A 23,739-nucleotide genomic window follows, 5' to 3' on the forward strand; every position below is an offset into this window, starting at 1 on the left:
TTCGCCTTGCAACACATCTTAAGCAGCTGCTAATGGTTCCATCACTTGACAATATTCTTCCAAATATAAAAGTTCGTTTTCAAAAAAACAATTCTTTAAATTGAACCGTTTAAACAAATCAATCATTTTGTTTTTGTCGTTTACAATTTTTTTAATGGAATCATAATACGAATTCCAACGTGTGGCTCCAGGAAAAGAAAGTGTATGCCCCAGAATTTCTAAAATAACCTCTGAAGATTTCGGAATTGTCGCTTTCTACAATAATGAATTGCATTTGGTCAATGCCTGCGAGTGTCTTAATTTTAAAACAGAGTTGCCATTTATAGCTTTATTGCAGTCAGTAGTGCAAATTAAATTAATAGTGTGACTTGCACAGCGTAAATGATGGGCTAGTCTATGTTGTTGATCAATAACTTCACCGTCATCCCCAATGATTTCAAATGTTATTTCCTCAGCGTCTTAATCATCAAAATTCTCTTCATCGGACCCACTCCCACTAACTTCATTAATTTCGGTAATATCAAAAAAACTATCTTGCATATCAGTATTAAGCATACCAGGTAGTGTAACTCCAAATTCTTTAAAAGACTTAACAAAATTTGACCCGTTATTGGTGACAGTTGCAACGATTTTATTTGTGTCTAATCCGGATCTCATTTGTATATCTTCTAAAATACTAGCGATTTGATCGTATGAATGAGTACCTTTAAATCTCTGACAGGCCAGGGTCACCGATTGACGGCTAAAGTCTTCATTTATCCAATGGCAGGTAACCCCAATAAAACTTCTTTTTTTTCCCTACCATATGCCAGCCGTTGTACAAACATATTGAATCTTTAATAATTCGGATTTTAATTTTGCTTGCCTTTCTTTAAATAGTTCTGAGATACGTCGAGTCAAAGTGTTTCTGCTAACCAATTCAAGATTAAATCCATCAAATAACTGTCTAAAACTTGGATTTTCTACTATTGATAATGGACTCATGGTGTTAATTACAAATCTAATCAGTCTATTTTCGAATTCTGTTTTATTTATTGTTTTTGGCCCTTGTTGTCTTGCAAAATATTTTTGCAAAGTAGTTTGCTGCCGCAGTAGTAGTTGTGGTTATTACGGAACCCTTTATTTCTTTAATTTTTGGTTGGCAACTTTTACAAATCGTCAGAATATGGTTAAAATCTATAATTTGTTTGACTTAGAGAATAATTTTTATTTAAAATCATAAAGCTCAGAAATAAAAGTAGTTCTGACCTCAAAAAATTTCCCCTCCAGAATGGAATTTTTTGCAATTCTTTTTCGGATGTTTTGCAGATTCTCATCATCGTCACCATCGGTGATATTGGGAGTTTCAGTAATATTCTCAGCCTCAGCCATATTTTCACGCTTGCGTTTTTTGTCGATGTACTAGGTGTTACGCGTGTTACAATTACAACACTCTCACTATCAGAGCTACTGTGGTCGGCACTACTACCACTTTCTATTTTTGTACTTAAACCTAATCTAATATAATACCTAAAAAGGTAAGTACTTTTTATTTAAATTTTTTTCAAAACAATAAAACAAAAACAACCAACCTTCTTCGTTACAAGTGCAGTGCTAAATAGGTATGATACGAATTTTATGATAATAGCTAGGCACAAAACAATATCCTATGCCACCAGGTACAAAGCTAATATTATGTACTGTATGTAAGTATACATAATATTAAAAAAAAAAACGAAAAAATTGAACCGATAAAAACAGAATCATAGAACGCGCAATTAAAGACTGAATCCATCTCCAGAATTGCCACCGTCCCCTCTACTCAAATAAATAAGTCGGCACGGCCGCTAAAGAGTCAAAGCGCATCGCCACTATAGCGGCAAATTTCTTTGACGGGCGCCGCGCGATATTCGGCGGTAAACATAAACGAAATACTCGTATAAAATACTTGTATTCTACGTACTTAAAAGTACAAGTACGAGTATTTTTAAATAAAAATACTCGTAAGTAAAAGTCACGAGTAGTATTTTTTATCCGTAACCCAAATACGAGTAAAAGTATTCGAGTACTTGCGGCGACGCGGCTTTTTATATACTCCGCTGACCATTCCGGAAGATTCGCTGACCTTCGAGACGTCAGGCGGTGTACCACTTGTGTCATTTTAGAATGACGGAGAATTAGTTGGTTTCTCAATGTTACACTGCCCTCTCCCTAAGCTCATTTCGTCCCGAAATGATTCCATAGATAGTGGATGTCGATGTCGACAGAAGGTTCCTCTCTTGTAGAAATAACAATCAACGGTTTTCTCCAGTCAGAGAACGACGTTGGGTAGTATAACAGCACACTAGAACTTGCACGCCTGTAGACCTGAATACCACTTTTAACACGCTGCGAATCATCCTCCAGTTCAGGTTATCGAATCCGCATGTGAGTTTGGGAATTGCTAAAGGCTCATTTAGACTTTGGATGTTTATTCCGGCAGAATCATCCAAAGTGAAAAGTATAAATTGCTGTTCATTTCTGTTTCATCCAAAGTGTACACTAAAGATGAATAATGAAACATTGATCTCCGACCAACTTTTGATCAAACAGTCGTTTATCAAATCGATGATTGTGAAAGTTTGGTAAAAAATGTAAATAAACGATCGGTTCATTAGCGCTGTCCAATTCGCTATTTAGATGACAATCGACAGTCGAATAGCTGTCGTTATTCAAGTTTTTTTTTATTTTAAATTCATAGCTTTAAACAATTTTCGTGCAAGTTATTCAAAGAATGTCATTTAAGTGGCAAGGTGGAATCACATGGAATCTTTCTTGAAACATACCGGCAATACTAGTGCTTGTGGAATAACAAATGTAGCGATTATAGCAAATCAAATGCGCGGAAAAAAGCGTACTCCTTAATGGTCACTGATTTAAATTTGCCCAAGTTAACTGTAGCAGATGTAAAAGCGAAAATAAAAACTATTCGAATACGTTATGGAGCAGAACTTTCCAAGATCAGAAATTCAGAAAGAAGTGGCGCTGGTCTTCATGATGTTTATGAGTCCCGACTATTTTGGTTTAAAGATGCAAAAGATGTGTTCCTACGCAACGGTTGCACTTCAAAGCCAAGTTCATTTAATACACACATTTTTTTTCTTAAAATCAAGTACTAAAGTTTTTATATGCTAATAATGATTGACAAACCAAAAATGTTTATTTATTTGTATTTTTTATTGCTAATCACTATAATTACATACATTATTATAATATAACATGCTGCTAGCATCAAGGTTGCTAAATCATTTTCTAAATCTGTTGTAACAAATCATTCAGCATAGTAAGTTCGTACTTCTCCTGCTGCACTGGTGTAGCTTTTTATTGCACAGTGAGAAATTTTTTCAAGACCGGTATGCGGATGTTGGGCTGGGATGATTAATCTGGAAGATTTCACTTTGGATGTACATACATCCAAGATACAGTGTAAATCCCGCTTAAACTTCTCAAATCTTCGGCAAGCAATTCCTCCTTTAGAGAACACAAAGCTTCCCAAATATCCTTATAGGTTGGCCTCTTTGGTAGAAAGTTTTCCTACTAGCCTCTTCATCATTCGTGAATTTTCCCGAACTTTCAACGAAAAAGTTAAGCTATTTCTTCAGCCATTTGTAAATCCTTAGCTGCATGTCTTCAACTTAAAACAATTAATAACTGAACCTACACACCATAATTTATTGACAAATAGGTCAAGTCTTATTGATGTGATTATTTTAAGTCAAGAACTTGAAGTGATAAAAGCGGTTTCTACACTTGTGTCAAGAAGCCTAACCGACCATAATTTAGTATACGCCATATTAAATTTTCCAAAAATACAAAACAAAGTAAAACATTTAAAATACCGTAATTACCAAAATTAGATATTTTTAATACAAATATATTAAATTTAATAAATAAACACGCTCCACTTCAACAAAAATTAGTTAAAGAGAAAAATTTTATGCCCTGGATAACTGATAACATAAGACTTTTAATGCGTTTAAGGGATAAGGCACACAAGAAATATTTAAAAAACAAAACTTTGGGTAACTTAGAATATTATAGACAGTTAAGAAATTTTACAAAACATGCTATTACACGGGAGAAAACTACTTATTTTAACCAATTTTCTTCAAAAAAAGGAAAAGATTTATGGGACAATGCTAAAAAATTAAATATATCATCCAATAAGACAGCTGAAATTCCCAATGAATTATGTGATCCAGAACAGATTTGCAACTTTTTTTCATCTACTTTTCAAGCTCCTAACTTTGCGTCAGATGACAAAATCCTTTTTTATCGTTCAAATGTCCATCCCAATGTTAATATCAAACTAAATTTTACGCTTATAGACGAGAATTCCCTGTTAAAGATTCTGAATCGTATATCCACTGGGGCAATTGGCGATGATGGTATATCAGTGAGGGATATTAAACTTTGCTTGCCATACTGCATTCCACCCTTATTAAATATAATAAATTCCTGTATTTTACAAAGTTATTTTCCATTTTCATGGAAAAAAGCAATCGTGAAACCGCTAGCTAAAAATACGAATCCTAAAGGACTAAAGGATCTTAGACCGATCAGTATTCTTTCGGTTGTTTCTACACTTCTTGAAAAACATATTAATAAACAATTGTTCGACTTTCTAAACACGTCAAGTTTTATCCCATCGTGTCAGTCAGAATTCCGATCTGGTTACAGCACCTGTACTTGTTTAGTTAATCTTTTAAATGATATTCGTCACAGTGAAGATAAGAAACTAATAACTTGCCTGGCATTTCTCGATTTCAGCAAAGCATTCGATACGATTAGCCACAATATGCTATTAGCCAAGCTTCATTACTATGGACTTTCTGATAATTCTATAAAATTTTTCGAACAATATTTAATAAATAGATCCTTTTGTGTGGAAATTGTGAGAGATTTTCGAAAGCGACACAGGTGTGCCTCAAGGCTCAATTTTGGGCCCTCTGTTATTTTCCATATATGATGCGGATATGAGCAATTCTATTGAAAATTCGAAAATTCAACAATACGCTGATGATTCTCAAATATACACTTCATTTTCTTTAGATTATGTAAACGAAAATATTGACAAATTTAACACGGACTTGAATAATTTAAAAAAATTCTCCGATGATCATAATTTAAAACTAAACTCCTCTAAATCCTGTACGCTATTTTTTAATGGTAAATATCAGATTGAGAGAATTAGGCAATTATTTGTTCCACAAATAGATAATATGCCTTTGGCCTCAGTTTCAGAGGTGAAAAATGTGGGTATACTTTTTGATGATTCGCTAACATTTCAAGCACATATTCATAATAAATTAAAAATTGCTTATATAAGATTAAAAAAATTTAATTATTTTAAAAAATGGCTACCATCCAAACTAAAGTATCAATTATGTGACAGTTTAATATTATCGCTATTCGACTACGGTGATGTGGTTTATGGTTCATCTTTGACGATGCAATTAGCACACCAAATACAAAACAGCTGTATGCGTTTTTCTTACAATATTCCATTTAGAGAACATATTAAACCTCATTTTAAATAATAAAAATATCCTTAATATGAGTTACCGTAGAAAACTTAATTTTTATACTGTTTTACATAGAATCTTAAAAACTGGACAACCCTCATACCTTGCAGCGTTATTTAATCCATTTTTACATCAGCATCATACAAGATTTGTTAATAAATACAGGGTACCTCAACATCGCACTGCAGCTTTTCAGAAATCTTTTACATTTATAGGGATTAAATTGTGGAATGAATTACCAGATGAAGTAAAGGAATTTACTTATAAAAGATTCCTAAAATACGCTAAGCAATTTCTTATTAATGAGCAAAAATAACCTACATTTCTTCCAAACCATGCATGCTGTGCTGTTGTCAGATTTTCCCGCAAAAATAAAATAAGATAGGATATCCTGTAAAATTAATATATTTACTGTTAGCTGCCCTTGTTTTGTCTCGCGCACGCCTTTCGTCCTTTTTTTCTGCCATTTGCTGTTCCATTGAAAATCTTATTGACTTATTTACTTATTTATGTATTTATTTATGTATAGTTTAGGTGATACAGTGTTACCGCGCACAAATTCACATAATTTGTGTATTTTGTGTCATCGGCCACTATGGTCGCGCTGTAGTCCTTTTTGTCCTCGGGTTATATAGTATATAGTTGTAAAATTGATTGTGTATAATTTGTATATGTATATATTGGGCAAATAAAGAAGTTTGATTTGATTTGATTGATGTGTGTCAGAGCATACTCAGCTGAAGTAGTTCTTGCTGCACTTCACAGGTCACGCCGTACCGACTGTTTATGTATTTATCGAATTTCAAATCCTCTTGTTGGATTTGTCCTAGCTCAGCGTTTTCCTGGTTTCCATAATAAGGAGCCAGTCAATTAAAGTAAATGACTCGAGATTTACCCTTCGGCAGCTTTTGTATTGTGTAAAGAGCACCGTTGATTTCTTTCAGTACTTTGTATGGACCATCCCAGGATGGTTGAAGTTTCGGTGACAGACCCTTCCGTCCCTTAGGATCTTAGATCACCTAAATCACCGTTGTTGTTACACCTCTGGTCTTTGGCATTGCCATTATATGCGTATTTCATTCGATCGCTGGCATCTTGAATGCAAATGTGCACTTTATTATGAATGAGATCCATTCTCCTACGCAGCTCACTGACGTAATCCCCGGCAACATCGGTTCCTGACAAACAACCAAACTTCAGATCGCATAGGAGACGGAGTTCTCCTCCCATCACTATTCGAATCGGAAACTCTCTTGTGCTTTCATGGATGGCGGATCGATAAGCCAGCAGAAACATATCCCAGTCTCTTTGTTGGCTGGAATCTACTTTGACGAAATACCGATTACTGGTCCTATTAATTCCTTTCACCATGCTATCTAACTGCGGATGTAATACAGTAATTCTCCTTTTATTGATTCAAAGCGGCTTACAGATGTTCTCGAACAAGCTGGATTCAAAATTTTGACCTTGGTCTGAAGATAGCTTCAAAGGTACACCAAATCGGCAGATCCATTTTTTTATTAGGGTGTCGGCGATAGGAGAGGGTTCCTGCACCAATCCTTTACAGATGTCTTTCTATATAAAATACAGCCCAGCAAAATTTTTCTATTTCTTTTCCCAGGGTCTTTGTTGAGGCTAGCCTCTTTTTGGCGTTTTATTTTCTCATCGGAATATTTGTGGAAACCAAATCGAGTGCATTGATCGTGCACATGAGATATGATCAATCTTCATAAAACGTTTCATAAATATTTTTGTAAAGATAATTTTTTGATTTAAATAATTCAAAAATGAATATACACTTTAAATAAATCACAATAATTTTAATAGTCAACCTGTAACGATTAAATAAAATAAATACAAAATAGTTTAACAGTTTTGTTTTAATTACTATAAATTAATTAAACACTCACGTTACATCTAAAATCTTTGTTAAAATTGGATATTTCTCCCCTCTTATAACTTGTACTTCCACAACATTGTTCAGTCGTTTAATTTTATCCATTATATTCGATAAGGCCTAAAATAAAATTGAAAATATTGATTAATGATCTATTGTGGTTCCGTAATATACAGGGTGTTGTTTGGAAAATAATGACTTGATAAATTGAATTGACAGGATGTTCCATTTAAAATAAGAAAGTCGGTATTGACCACGGCTACATGAGATACCCTGTATACAAAATTTTTGTTGAAAAAAATGCGCAACCAAAAATAGTGTGTTTGGGGTATTCTAGTCTTTATTGGTATTTTTAAAGATTTGTTGATGTAAGTTGTGCTCCCACGATAAAGGCCGTTTTTCTATGATTATTAGTAATGAACATTATATTAAAATCATAATTAAAAATGATATGCCTGAACCTGTTGCAAATTTTTGTCGTCAAATTCCAAGAGGCATGTGATTATATCTATAAACAAATTAAAATTATCATTAGGTGGTTTAACTGGTGGCTTTAAATAACGCCAGAAAAAACAGCCGTAATTTACCCGACCTTGAATCTTATACGGTTTCCGACATCTCAATAGTCACATTCGACTTAGTGACACCCTGTACAGAAGAACCGAGAAGATACAGACTTCCGAATTATAAGCTAAAATTTATTTATTTATCAAGATCTAGCTATAGATAAAATTTTATTAACACAACACCCTGTATTTTCAAATGAACTTTTAACACGTTCACTGCCGGAGCTATATGTACTTGTTTTGCCTAGCAGGCCTTATGGATTTTTTGAGATTTTGTCCTACAGGCCAATGTTGCCATTAAATATAGTACTGCATAACTAAAGAAATTCTAGCGAAAATGTAAAAAAATATCCCATAGAGCCTTCAAAAGTTGTTGTTTTCTCTCACGGTCCCATAGACCGAATCGGCGCAAAGGAAACTCGACTTCTATTTGGGATGTTCGGTCCGATACCGCGGTCCGTCTTGACTTGCGCTGACTTGTTTGTATTTTTTATTGTTCGTGGATTGGTAAGAATAATGTCTTATAAAAGAAAGAGATCACTAACTAATGCTGAGTTAGAGGCTATAGCTACAAATATTGACTTGTCTGCTGAAGAATCGGATTTTGATTTAGGTAAAATTGTTTTTTTTTTCATATTTTAGAGTTACTAGAACAGCTTTTTCTTGCAGATGATTCGATAAATGATCCTGATTTTGACAGTAATGCTTGTACTTGCGATTCTGAATCTGAAGAAGAAATTTACGTCGATTCTTCGAAAGCAAACCTGCGTCCAATCGGAAGTTTGCCGTCATTCATTCACGCTGAACTAGAGACTGGGGCTCAGGCATCAAGTTTTCAACCCACGACACACACGAATGGAGCGTTACAATCAACATCTTCCGCTGAATTAGAATTTGATGGAGGGGGATACCAATCAGATGCCGAATCCCTAACACAACACGATGTATCTATGCCAGATAAGATTGGTGATGATATATGGACATTGCCAATGGGGAACCACCCCAATCTTATCCGGTTTGCTGAGAATGAAGGTGTAATTCCTGAATTTGCTGCCTTGATGCATCAATCAAATCCAGAAGACTTTTATTTCTGACTGATCGATGACGATTTTTTCGCATATGTAGCGGATGAAACAAATTTGTATGCGATCCAAACAATATGTATAAGAAATGATACATCCAGGCAATCACGATTACATGACTGGACGCCAACAGATAAGTTTGAAATCAAACGATTCTTTGGTCTTGTTTCCTACATGGGTATTGTGAAAATGCCAAGTATTTCATGTTACTGGAGCAAAGAAAAAATGTTCAAAATTGCAATGCCCACAGAATGCATAAGCCGTAATCGTTTTGAACTTCTTCTCCGTATGGTTAATTTTTCAAGCAATGAAGATAACAGTAATAACGATCAGTTACATAAAGTACAACCAGTATTGAACAAGGTACAGAAAAATATTCGAGTTATACAACAACAAATATAGAGTTTATACAACCCTTCAGAAACTGTTTGTATAGATGAATCTTTAATTCCATTTTGAGGAAGACTTGTAATAAAGCAGTATATAAAAAACAAGCGCCACCGATACGAAATCAAGTTGTTCAAGTTATGTAGAAATGGCGGTTTCAAATAATAAATCATGCAAATATATGCAGGGAAAAATTTTGAACTAACCAAAACTACACCTACAAATGTGGTAATGAACCTATGTCAGCCAATTTTAAACTGCGGCCGAACTGTTGTCACCGACAACTGGTACACTAATGTGGAGCTGTCTTCTAAACTATTAGAGAAGCAAACACACCTTCTAGGTACACTCAGAAAAAACCGTAAGGGTTTACCTAAGGAAGTCGTTGACAAAAAACTGAAGATTGGTGAACATGTCATTAGAGAAAATGCACAAGGCATATCTGTTCTAAAATGGCGTGACAAGCGCGATGTCTCAGCGCCTGTCTCACCAAAAATCTACTACGCCTAAAAAGATGCGAAATTCGGCTAGTGACAGGTCTTTTAACCGGTCACTGGCACTTAAGAAGCCATCTCCATACTATCGGTATTGCGGACAACCCGGAATGCCGATGGTGCTGTGAGGAGGATGAAACCGTTGACCATGTAGTCGGGGAGTGCCCAGCACTGACGCGCGCCAGGTTCAAATACTTGGGTAACACTTTCAGTGTACCGAGTGACTTTAAGTCCTTCAGACCAGAGAGCCTTATCGGTTTCTCTAAGGCCGTTGGGCTCTGGTAACCCCCGGTGGGGCATGACGGATCCATTAGGAGAACTATATGCATAACTGCCTTGGCAGCCCACTGTTTCGACAATTCAATTTCAAACATAAGCCACAAATGGTTGTAGAATACAACGCTGGAAAATCTGCCGTTGACTTGTCTGATCAAATGACAGCATATCAATCACCACTAAGGAAATCGTTGAAGTGGTGCCGCAAAGCCTTTGAAATAATTTTGAATACTGCTTTAGTAAACAATTGGATAATATACAAACAGGTGACAAAAGAAAATATGCCAATTGTTGACTTTCGCAAACGGATAACCTACAAATTATTTGAATCCTTTCCTGATAATAATGTTGAACCTGACACACAAAGAATCCGAAAACGACATGAAATTAGAACTCTTCCGTACAACAAGAAGCGACCATGTACCAAATGTAACGATAAGGTAAATTCAGAAAGTGGATCGAAGCTCGCAAGAAACCTAAAAAAAAGTGAGAATCTATTGCCAATCTTGTCCTAATGAACCAAATTTATGTTTAGAATGCCTTAACGTAGTTCACAGCATTTAGTCAGTCTTTAATCTGTTGTAACATTTTTCTTTAACGCTTTCGAATTTCTAGAGAATATGATTTTTTTCAGTTTCGATATTTTTCCATTTTGATCTTTTTAACTTGTTCCTTCTTGACGAGAAAACAAAAAAAAACACAAAGTCACGGTCTCACAACATGTAATTAAACGGGCTACACGTTTAGTTAGAGCATCATCAGGCCTAAAGGCCTGAAGTGACTTTGTGTTTTTCTCTGTTTTTTCGTCAATTTTGTATGTTGGTCTCTTAGAGAATATATGTTTGTTGCGAACCTTTCCTACAGGCCGGCTCGGTCTATTTTCATGCCTACTTCCATAGGAGAAAAGGCCGGCGGCGCTTGAGAGCGTTTGAACGAGCTCGGTCTTATAGACCGAGGTGACCTATGCGTAACATTCTATCTTGGTCTATAAGACCAATTTTTTTTTAGTTGGAACACTTTTTTCTTGGTCTTATAGACCGTGGTGGCAGTGAACGTGATATACTAAGTAAAGAAAACAGCAAGACAGTCAAACTCACCTGTCTAATCTCATTCCTAGCTGCAATGTCTTGATGATACGCATCCATTCTTAACTGTTTAAGCCTCTCAGCGCTCATGCCCGCCAAATTTTCCGCAAGACCCGGATCTAATTCAACCGCCAAAACTCCCGTGCTATCCTCAACTTTCATTATCAAGTAAAATCCCTGCGTGGTCAATTTAAGCCTTTCTGCTGACGACATAAACTTAACCTTAAGCTTAAAATTACCTTTGCTCATGTTAGGTATCAAAGAGTTCAATTTTTCTATGGTAATTATATTTAATTTTCGACTTTGTTCCGTTGAGGTTGGCTGCACCGGAATCGAAGATCTTCCAACTGTTTGTTTATGCAAGGAACTTAAACAAACTGAGCTATTAAGAATCTTTGACTTTATTTCAGTTGTATTTTTACTATTACATGGTTTTTTAAACAGATCTGTACCTTTATGATTAGTAGTACTAACCCCAGAAAATGGAGTTTCAAAATCATCATCGTCATGTTCTTTGTCAAATTTAGGTAATTTATTACATCCGAAATTTAATTTGCTTTGGGTCATCTTTTTTTGAGGTAAAGGTTTTGAAAGACTTAACTTTGGCGTCTTAACTAATGTGGGGCTTTTAATATTTCTTTTGAAAGTTTCAATTTTCTGAGTACTGCAGGGCATATTAGCCATTTCCTCATCGATGTTGTCTAAATGAGAGTCTATATCTATATTATCAAAAGAGTCATCTAGAGTTATAATTTCACCTGGTTTGGGTTGTGTCACTCGGTTAATTGTGTTATTTTCTATAAGGTCTAAATGCTGATTTAATAACTCATCATCATCTTCGTTTACGTCAAAAATATCTGGAGATAAACATCGTGTGCCCAAACTGTTGTGGTTGGCAATGCTACTTTTGTTTTTTATATTGCGAGATTGAATATTCTGGTTTGCTACGGATTCTTCCTCAAAATGGGTTTCGAGTTCTCTTAACAGATCATCATCCACCATAAATTCCGGAGGAATATCTTCATTTATTGTGGGTATTTGAGTTCGGTGTGGTGGATTTGTAACGCTATTGCGAATACTTGGGTTAATGTTTTGTATGAGCTGAGTTGCTTGTCGAGTAGTATTGTCTAAAACAAAATTACATTTTACTAATAACTAATTATAATGTTGATAGAAAGGGGTAATCTGATTACGCTTAAATATTGTATGGTGTTTCAATTAGAAGTAGTTAAGTGTTCTGTTAGTTAGTTTAATACTTTTATTATCTAGTTAAAATTTGATTTTATTTATATGTTTAGTTAGTATTAGATTTAGTTGTTAGACGTGGCAACGTTGGATCGGCTCTAAATGACGGGCAGTAACAGAACAATGCAATGTGCCAACAGGCCTTGATTTCTCTCTTCGATAAATTGTTTAATTTAAAGTCAGTGTTTAGTATCAGTGAGACCGTATAGTCTCTGATGACAGTCCTCAATTCCAGACAGAATTTTAAAAAATGTGCTTGTGAATATGATTTTTGTCATATAACTAGTAGCCCTTACTTTGCACAATCAAATGGCTGCATCGAAGCTGCTGTTAAGATAGCAAAAAATGTGATTAAAAAAATAAAGACATTCATTTTAGTCTGGGAGCCCACTGCAAAAAATCTAATCAAGAATATATACGGCCAAATTTTATCTAAAAAGATCAGTTGTACATTGTACAACAATAAACCATTGGCAGCCAAACTCGTATCCGTGGCGTTGTAGGCGATAAAAATTGTTTAACAAATTGAAAATTTTTAAATTTGAATCAACAATATATACGCCCAAATTTCACACCGTTCGATCGGTCTGGATGTCCTATTTTCAAAAATCCCTTGCCGCCTTGCCTAGGTCGTGGCAAATCCCGTGGCTGCAAAGAAAATTCGACTCGACTCGCGAGAGTCGGCTCGAGAGCGCGCACCGTGGAGTAGGACAGGGTATTGCACTCGTTTCTTGTCCACAACAGACATTATTGGATTCGGAATTTTTCTCTTTTAATAGCTCGATATTCTTTTTTTTTTTCATCATTTCTATCATCATCACCATAGTTTTTATTATTGTTGTTCTAATTATGAAATTATTTTATTGCATGAACATATTAGCGAACTACCATGAAGTTTTAGCAGCTTCTAGCATTTCAGCAATCAGCTATATTTTTGGGGTCTCAACATAGAGGTTTGTTATTTGGGTTTTTTTTACAGTGTTGACTGTAAAGCATATTGGTGTAGATATTATATGATCAAAGAATATGTAAAATGCATGTATATTATACATCTACCAATCATAACGTAAAATACTTGAACTTTGTTCTTAAATATTCTCCAACAATAGAAAAAATGTGAAAACATCAATTATACCTTAATATTATAATGCAATGTGAAACATTATTGAACTTTCATAGTTCTTGTCGTTAAAAATTGAGACTACGGTGAGGTATAAGTTGTGAACGTTCAGGGAAGTGCTAAAGTTCGTTTCATAAACTGCTTTGAAATGAAACAAAAGTATGATTATTTACTTTCTCTATAAAGCACATATCAACAATACAGAGCTTATACATTATTGTTGGGGTCGAATTGATTATCTGAAAAAGAGTGCTTTTGTTTTTGATTTACGTATAATTCTGGTATAATGGATTGGAAAAACTGGACAAGGTATCAAAAACTATTATTTTTATTTTACAGTCACTTTTATGCCTTAATAAACATTCTGATGATGTATGTGGAAAAGGACAGACTTATTTTTATTATAACAACAGAAGGCTTTTTAATCGCAACTCCGTGGCTGTCATATTACATTCTACATAGTTCGGCTACTACTGTAATGCCAGCAACGCGAAGAAGTAGAATAAAGCTCTATTCAAATAAACTTGTTCTAAATTCATAGGATTAAGTATGAAAAACAAGACTAAACATTTGTGTGTTTGAAACCGTCACTTACATTTATCACCTTTTACATTTCTGTCGATTCGCAAATTTGTATTAAATGCAACCAAGTTAAAAAGTCCAAAATAGCTGAATAAATGTTCTTTCATCTTCATCGCATGAAATTTAAGTGAAAAATGATTAACATATACAAAATTGAAAAACACATGGACACAAAAATGTATTGACGACGTTTGCAGCACAACAGTGCTTCACTGTATCATAACATTATCATTCGCGACGCGCGCTCTCGAGCCGACTCTCACGAGTCGAGTCGAATCTTCTTTGCAGCCACGGGCGTTTGCCACGGCCTAGGCAAGGCGGCAAGGTATTTTTGAAAACAGGACATCCAGACCGATCGAACGGTGTGAAATTTGGGCGTATATATTGTTGATTCAAATTTAAAAATTTTCAATTTTTTAAACAATTTTTATCGCCTACAACGTCACGGATACGAGTTTGGCTGCCAATGGTTTATTGTTGTACAATGTACAACTGATCTTTTTAGATAAAATTTGGCCGTATATATTCTTGATTAGATTTTTTTGCAGTGGGCTCCCGGACCATTTGGCTCAACGATAATACTGAAAGTCAACGATAATACTTAAAAATTGGAAATTGAAAATTAATTAATTTTTCTACTTTTAAAATTACCCAATATGTTTTAAAAAGCGGTTTACTGTTATTGTGATAGAGTGAAAGAGAAATATAATCTACCTTATGAAAAAATTAAAACAAATTATGTTATGTTCAAAAAATATTTTTTATTTAACTTTATTTAAATTTTTAAAAATTAAATAGTATGTTCGAACAGTCTAGCCCCCAAATGCAGGAGTGGCATCTTTTAATTATAGACCTTTTGATCCATCTTGCATTCCTGGCAGCTTTAAGATCTTGGGCTGCGTCATTTATTCGCTGCCGTATTTCAACAATATTATTTATTGGTCTTGGATAAACCTTTTCTTTTATGCAACCCCAGTAACAAAAATCGAGGGGATTTAGGTCTGGGATTTAGGTTTTATCGCACTACTCCTCTTGAATGTGAATTTTCTCCAAGTGATTTTGCAGTTGGAGACTATGTCTGGCTAATAGATTTACGTACGTATGGGAAAGTTATTGAATTATTAAACGAACCTCGTTCATATTTAATACAGACTAATAATTCAGGAGTGATATTATTATCAAAAATAGGTTTCATTTAATTCCTGTACCTTATTATTTTGAACCCATATTTACTCCGACATGGGCAACTCCCACTAACCATAATATTAAGGATCAATGTCAAATTAGTAATAGATCTGTGCCTTCGAATAAAAGTGAACTACAAACAAGTGTACAAGTGAAGAATTTAGATTCTGAATTGAATCTAAATTCTAACAGTGGTGATAAAAGTTTTTTTAGTAAAACCTTGAATGAGACGCAGGTTCCAAGTTTCTCTCTTAATAGACCTTCCGACATTTCTTCTAGTGTTTCCCCATCCCGAGCTAAGAGACTTAACGTAAAAACCTGGCGTACCTTAATGATTACTTTCTTGATTAATAATTTTAAAGCTTGAAGGGATGAAAGATGTTCTTTTAGATGTTAGTTTAATACTTTTATTATCTAGTTAGAATTTGGTTTTATTTATACGTTTAGTTAGTATTAGATTTAGTTGTTAAACGTGGCAACGTTGGATCGGCTGCAAATCACGGGCAGTGACAGAACCAACACAATGTGTCAACAGGCCTTGATTTCTCTCTTCGATAAATTGTTTAAATTAAAAAGTAAAAACGAGTTGCAGCGACCAAAGTACCTTTCTTTTCAAAAACCCAATGATCAAACTTTAAGCAAATCAGTCAAAGTCAAAATATGCTCTATTTGTTTAAACAAAAGTAATTGCTGTTCATAAAAAAATCAAATAGGTACTTATAACGGACTTAAACAGCAAATCATTGGATGTAAAAATGTTATTTTAATAATAAATAAATATTTACTTTCGGTTTGCACCTCCAGAGCTGCTTCGTCTATTCTGAACGGATTGGGATTTTCCTCCAGGCCCAATGCCCTTGCCAAGACGTTTTCTGCTGCGTTTTTTATCACTAAATCATCAACAGACCCACCAAGACACTGAAAAAATTTAAAAAAAAATTAGAAAAAGGCACTAGTTATACAGGGTGTCCCGGTTCATGTGGGAAATCTCTCGGATTCAGGTAGAACATCGAAAAATAATACCGAACGTTCCTATAAAAAAAAATCCTACAGGCCTTCTTTACGAAGATACAGCCTCCTAAAGGACGCTGCTGGAAATTGGTTTTTCATAAATTACTTTTAAACTACCCGGTAGAATTTAATAAAAATTTTAGGTGATGAACACTATTAGGGACCTCTTAAAATGACATCCTTAAAATACATTTACCTTGTTTACTTTACCAGGGGCGGACTATGTTGTACACTTTAATGCGTATATTTTTAACACCCTGTATGTTAAAGTCTAAAAAAAATAAATTTGGATACCTTGAACCCTAGGCTAAAAAAAAGGTACTCTTGTTCATTATCGATAAAATGAACCGTTTTGGAGAAAAAAAATAATAAACGAGCCAATGTTTTTTTTTAATGAGATAAGTACGCTAGTTATTTAAATAACAGAGAAATTTCGATGTAAGTCATTTAATTTAAAATAATACATGTTCCTAAAAATATAGTGGTGTCCTAAAAAATACTTTTACAAAATAATTTAAAAAAACCTATGATGAGTGTATGTTTTTAAATTAGAAAAAACAACTTACAAAAAAATACCAAAAACCAAATATGTAAACAAAAGTTAAATTCTTCAATACGAGCAATAAACAATTAATTATTAAAAACTTCATAAGTAGGTTCGACGTGGGCTCCGTGAACCCTAACACATTCGCGGGCACGACGAATCGAGGACTGCTGCACTCGCCACAATAACCCAAGATTGTTTTTTATATTATCACAATGAAATGTAATTCTTTGGAGCAGTTCTTCCCGAGTATCGACTGGGGTGGAATACACCAAGGTTTTGAGGTGACCCGATAAAAATCTAATGGCGTTAGATCGGGAGACCGAGGAGGCCAAGCAACAGGTCCTCCTCTACCTATCCAACGGTTTTCAAAAGTATTATTTAAGTGATGTCTTACAGCAAGGCTAAAATGGGGTGGGGCTCCATCATGCATAAAATACATATCTCGGCGGGTTGCAAGGGGCAAATCTTCTAATAAATCTGGAAGATTGTTCTGGAGAAACTCCAAATAAAGTTCTCCGTTTAAACGTGGCAGTTCAAATGGCCCAATCAAAAAATTGTCAATAATTCCTGCCCAGATATTTATTGATGGGAATTGATGTTGATGATGAGAAATAATAGTATCACGGGGATTTTCATCAGCCCATACATGCGAGTTATGTAAGTTTTCAATTCCATTTTTGGTAAACCCTGCTTCATCCGTAAAAAGAATCGTGCTGATAAAGTTAGGGTTATTTCACTGCTGATCTAACAGCCAGTTTGCGAAGTGTATTCTAGGAGCAAAATCTCTGGTTCATGTACTTTTTGTAAGTGATATGGGTACAACAGTTGTTCTTGAAGTACCATATGTACAATTGTTTTGGACGAATGAAGCTGAGCGTCTAATTTTCGAGTACTCGTTGTAGGAGTGTCAGCTACAGCGTCTAAAATATTTTCTTCCAATTGGACTGTACGTGCTGTTCTCCTCCGACCACCATTATTCTTTTTTTTTTTCAAAAAATCCTAAAATTGCATTAAGGAAATAATAGTATTACCTTATTAAGTGGAAAACAGAAACCTACCAGTTTCCCTTAGACGTTGATCAATACGTTGAAATATTTTCTGATCCGGAATAATGCGATTGGGAAATCTTTCTTCGTACAATCTTTTTGCTTCCAATGCATTGCAAGACGCCAGACCATACATAAGATGCATATCTGCATACTCAATAAAAGTAAACTCCATATTTTGACGTAATTTAAATTAAAAGTTACCAAAAAATACAAAAATTAAAAAAATATTATCAAATAAAGGATGAATATGTTGACAAAGATTAGGGTTAAATGATAGGTATTTGCTAAATTTGGAGTATAGCAACGTTTGTAACAATAGAGCGTTCAAAAATGCAAAAATTCCGATAAATAAGTCAGGTACAATACAATTAGTTATGTACACAATTATGCCACCCTATATATAATATTTGCTTATGTATATGCTTACTCAGTTATATTGTATTTCATGCTTTATTTGCATTATTTAGTCTATATAATCACTTGTAATATTAAGTTAAGGTAATCTTCGTTCTTGCTTAGAGTACACTGTATCGCGGCTTGTCAAAATAAAAGTTTTTTAAAACGTTATTAACGTGACAGAAAACATAACTGGCGCAGTCGGGTAGGATCAGGGCAGTTTTCGATTGAGATTTGCACGTCATCGAGACGATCAATCGTAAAAACGTGAGTTTTAACTCTTCGGTCCTGATACGAACGTGGAAGCTGAGATCAAACCTTATCAGAATCGCTCTGAGACGAGAGATCAGTGGACACACCATTTGGCAGCACGACCACAGCACCTTAGCAACGCGGGGATTCATCTGATTGGAAAAAGGTAAGTGCCAATTTCCTTTCAAACCCTTTCCCTTACTTTGGATTGAGCGAGTGGAAAGTTAGTCTTAAGTTACCCCTTTCCCTTACTTTGGATTGAGCGAGTGGAAAGTTAGTTTTAAGATTATTGTTATTTTTAAAATTTTTATTGAAACACATATTTGAAAAACTTATTTTGAATTTATCTTTATCAATTGAATATTATTGAAATTACCATTGAACTTTCTTTTGAGCAAATCCTATTGGAATATACTCTCTCTTTATCGTAAAGGAAGAAAGATTCAAATAATTTAGTAGTAAAATTAATTTTAGAATTAAGTTTATGTTATTTAATTAATAACATTATTTTTATTTTTACTCTATGAGTGAACCAAACGTTGACGCATTAGCTGAAGAATTTTTCAGAACTCTCAAATTACAACAACAAAATTCGCATTTAGAAACAATCACTGAACAATCCGAGTTATCTAACACAATGACTACTACAAGATCAAATTCTATAAATTACACTCTTTTAAAAATGTATGTTGATACAATTCACCCTTACAATGGTGATTCTAATACCCTTAACAATTTCATTTCTGCCGCAGATTTTCTATTCGAAACATATGATAACCAAGAAGATCCTATTTTAAAAAATTACCTTATTAGAACTATTAGAATGAAATTAATTGACCGTGCACTAATATTAGTAGGTTGCCGCATGGAATTATTATCCTGGGCACATATTAGAACTGCTTTATTAGATTGTTTTGGCGATAAGCGTAGTATAGAATGCCTTGAACAAGATTTGTTTGTAGCTATCCCAAATAAAAATGAACAACCGTTAGATTTTGCAAAAAGACTACAAGTATTGCGTAGTGCTTTAGCTCAAAAAATTAATAGTTTTGATGATAATATTATGACAGCTGAAACAAAACTTATTCATCTTAGACAATACGATACTATATGTTTAAGAACATTTATAAGAGGATTAAACAACCCCTTACAAAGTATTATCCGATTAAAAAACCCAGATTGCATAGAAACCGCAATGACAATGATATCAGAGGAAGAAAACTTCCATTATACACAAAATTTATACAAACCATTTATACCAATAAACCATAACAAACAACCAACATTAATGCAAAAACCACCAGCATATTCACAGAATAACTCGCAACACAAAAATCATAATAATAATATACAATATCCAAATCAAAATAATTTTAGAACCCCAAATAATAATTTTTATCAACAACATAACTATAGACAGAATTTTATTCCACCTAGTTATCAGAATTTCAATCAAAATTCAAATTTCCCACGAGGTCCAGTTCCAATACAACCTAGGCCAATGCCTCAGAGACCTCTTCCAACCAATCGACAAGTTTTCGGTACCCCAAAGAATGTTTTCAAACCCACAGGTCGAACACCCCTTGATAAACCTGAGCCAATGTCAACCAGAACATCTTATACAATGCCAACAAATTCTAACATTCACCCCAATAATCATTTTAAGCCATCTGGCCCAAGAAATTTCATTTCGCAAGAACTTTTCCAAATGGAAAATAAAAATCTAGAAGAAAATGTCACAACCAATTACCACCCCAGTGAAGATAATGATGATTATTATGGAAATAATACTGAAAATCCTTATGAGTTAAATTCTTACCAAACAAATAGAAATGACCCCTGTACATCAACAGATTACAACGATTTTGAATATGAACCAGAATATTCTTACGATGAGAATGCATTCCCTATTCCAGAACAACAAATAGAAAATGAAAATTTTCCTATTACCAACCCTTCGAAAACCCTAACATAACATACGAAGTAAATACACAAGTCACAAATAGCCTCCCTTATATTGAAATTCAAAACCCACCAATTAAACTGTTAATAGATACTGGCTGTTATCCATCAATATTACGACCCTCCATAGCTGAAAAATATTTTCCTGACAAAATCTATCAATTTTCATCGATATTAAAAACCGGAGTTGGAGAAAAAGAAGTTCTCTACAAAGCCAATATTCCAGCTTTTGCAGAATTGCAAACAAACGATTCGATTGATTTTATACTCTATGATTTTCATAACTATTATGACGGTATTTTAGGCCTTCGAGAATTAACTAAATTTATGTTTAACATTGACCTATATCATAAAAGGCTGATAAAGTCAGACGGTATTACGACCTTGTCATTCAGATATCGCGAGCCTGACTCAACATTTAAAATCACGGTCAACGCCCACGAAATTCTAAGCACAAAGGTACCCGTGACAACATATGATACTATTGACATAATTATACCTGAAGGAACAATAAATGACTCTTTATATATACCAGAAACGCTCTGCACAGCAGAAAATGGTTTTGCACGTGTTGATATTCAGAATAACACAGATGAAAATATTACTGTTGAATTAACGAGTCCAATTGACTGTAAGATTTTACCAGATTATCATAAAGATAATTTTGAATTTTTTCACCTAGACAATTTAATTAATTCACACCCAGAAATATCCCATAATAATTACACTACATCTAATAAGAATCTTGATATTACCCAATTTATAAGACATGACCATCTTAATAAAGAGGAAAAATCAAAAGTTTTTAAATTAATCAGAGAATTCTCAGACATTTTTCATAAAGAAACTGAAAAACTATCATTTACAAACAAAATCAAACACGAAATTAAAACACATGATGAAATCCCAATACACTCAAAATCATACAGATACCCTTTCATACACAAGGAAGAAGTCCAAAAGCAAATCAACAAAATGCTGAAAGATGGAATTATAAGACCCAGCCAAAGTCCATGGAGTAGTCCAATATGGATAGTAAGTAAAAAACCTGACGCAAGTGGAAAACAAAAATGGCGAATTGTCAATGACTACAGAGGAGTCAACTCTAAAACAATTGACGACAGATACCCTCTGCCAAACATCAATGATATACTAGACAAACTAGGAAGGTGTACATACTTTTCCACAATTGATTTATCATCAGGATTCCACCAAATAGAAATGGCACCAAACTCTATTGAGAAAACAGCGTTCACAGTGGAAAATGGCCATTATGAATACGTAAGAATGCCATTCGGATTAAAAAACGCACCAGCCACCTTTCAGAGAATCATGGACAATGTACTGAAAGATATTCAAGGAAAAACCTGTTTAGTCTACATGGATGACATTATTGTCTTTTCAGCAAGCCTAGAAGAGCACATAAAAAACTTACACCATGTTTTCCAAAGATTACGAACAGCAAGATTGAAAATTCAACTTGATAAATCTGAATTCCTAAGAACAGAAGTTGAATTCCTGGGACATGTGATAACAAAAGACGGAGTTAAGCCGAACCCTAGAAAAATAGAAGCGATCCAGAAATTCCCGATCCCGAGAACACCAAAGGAAATAAAATCATTCCTAGGACTCTTAGGTTACTACAGACGCTTTATAAACGGATTTGCGAAATTAACAAAACCATTCACGAAATGCCTAAAGAAAGGAGCAGTGATAAAACACACCCCTGAATACATACAAGCCTTTGAAACATGTAAAAATTTGCTATGTAACGATCCTATACTACAATACCCAGACTTTAGAAAACCCTTCGTTTTAACCACAGATGCCTCAAATATAGCAATAGGAGCCATATTAAGTCAAGGAAAAATAGGACAGGATCTTCCAATTGCATACGCATCCAGAACGTTAAACCAAGCTGAATGTAATTATTCGACCATAGAAAAGGAACTTTTAGCCATAGTATGGGCTACAAAACATTTCAGACCTTATCTATTTGGCAGAAAATTTATAATCGTCACAGACCATAAACCCCTGCAATACCTCTTCAACCTAAAAGAGCCAAACTCTAGATTGGTACGATGGAGACTAAAATTGGAAGAATTCGACTATGAAGTCCAATACAAAAAAGGAACACAGAATACAAATGCTGATGCTCTATCCAGAATAGAGATTAACATGATAGAAAATGATTCTATACTTGGAAGCCCTGGAGACATCACTGAAGAAATTGATCAATACATTGCAAATGAAAACGCTACTTTAGATGATTTAGACCAATTACCAGATCTATTTAACCCTGCTTTAGATCTAGAACCAAAATCGAATAAAATCAAAATTCTTTCTGATATACAAATATTACCCCCTCGTGACCAACGTCCACAAAATGGAGATACAATTCACTCAGCAATAGATGACCCAATATTAAATATACCTATAACAGAAAATTGTTTAAATACTTACAATCATCAAGTTCTAATTACCCACAATACAAATAAACAATATTGTGCCTTTAAAACAAAACATTTTGAGAACAAAATTAGATATCACTTAACTTTGACTAGCAACTATGTAAACGAAATCGTATACTTTTTCCGAGAATATATCGATCCTAAAGTTGTACACTGCATGTATATTCAACAATCTGAAATTGACAATTTAGGAAATAAAATAGGAGTAATCTTATCCAAAACATTTAAACATAACTCTTACAAATTAGTAATCTCCAATACATTCTTAAACGATATAGTAAATGTAGAAATGCAAACGAATTTAATAAAGAACCATCACGAGAAAACTTGCCACCGAGGTATTAATGAATGTATGATGTCACTGAAAAAATTATATTACTGGCCCAATATGAAATTAGACCTCACCCAGTATATAAACAATTGCGACATATGTCAACAAGCCAAGTATGACCGCCATCCTCCAAAAATAGAATTTTCATTAACACCTACACCTCGAGAACCTCTAGAATCCATCCATATGGACACTTTCCAAATTTCTAACGTAAAATTCCTAACTATAATAGATGTTTTTTCACGTTACGCCCAAGCT

The 23,739-nt window shown here is 34.2% G+C and overlaps 1 protein-coding gene across 2 annotated transcripts in view; it reads right to left on the reverse strand.

Moving 5' to 3' along the window:
• Window positions 1–7,348: 7,348 nt before the first annotated feature.
• LOC126741145 (recQ-mediated genome instability protein 1-like) overlaps window positions 7,349–23,739 on the reverse strand; it is a 57,603-nt gene continuing 41,212 nt past the window's right edge. For both annotated transcript variants that reach the window (XM_050447487.1, XM_050447488.1), the window contains 3 exons: window positions 16,248–16,380; window positions 11,343–12,457; window positions 7,349–7,560 (listed from right to left, as the gene is read on the reverse strand). In XM_050447487.1, coding sequence (XP_050303444.1) covers window positions 7,450–7,560; window positions 11,343–12,457; window positions 16,248–16,380 — 1,359 coding nt within the window. In that variant the 3' untranslated portion in view covers window positions 7,349–7,449. The remainder of the gene's footprint in view (window positions 7,561–11,342; window positions 12,458–16,247; window positions 16,381–23,739) is intronic.

This window comes from Anthonomus grandis, chromosome 10 (genome assembly GCF_022605725.1).
Source record: "Anthonomus grandis grandis chromosome 10, icAntGran1.3, whole genome shotgun sequence".
Lineage (NCBI taxonomy): Eukaryota > Metazoa > Arthropoda > Insecta > Coleoptera > Curculionidae > Anthonomus > Anthonomus grandis.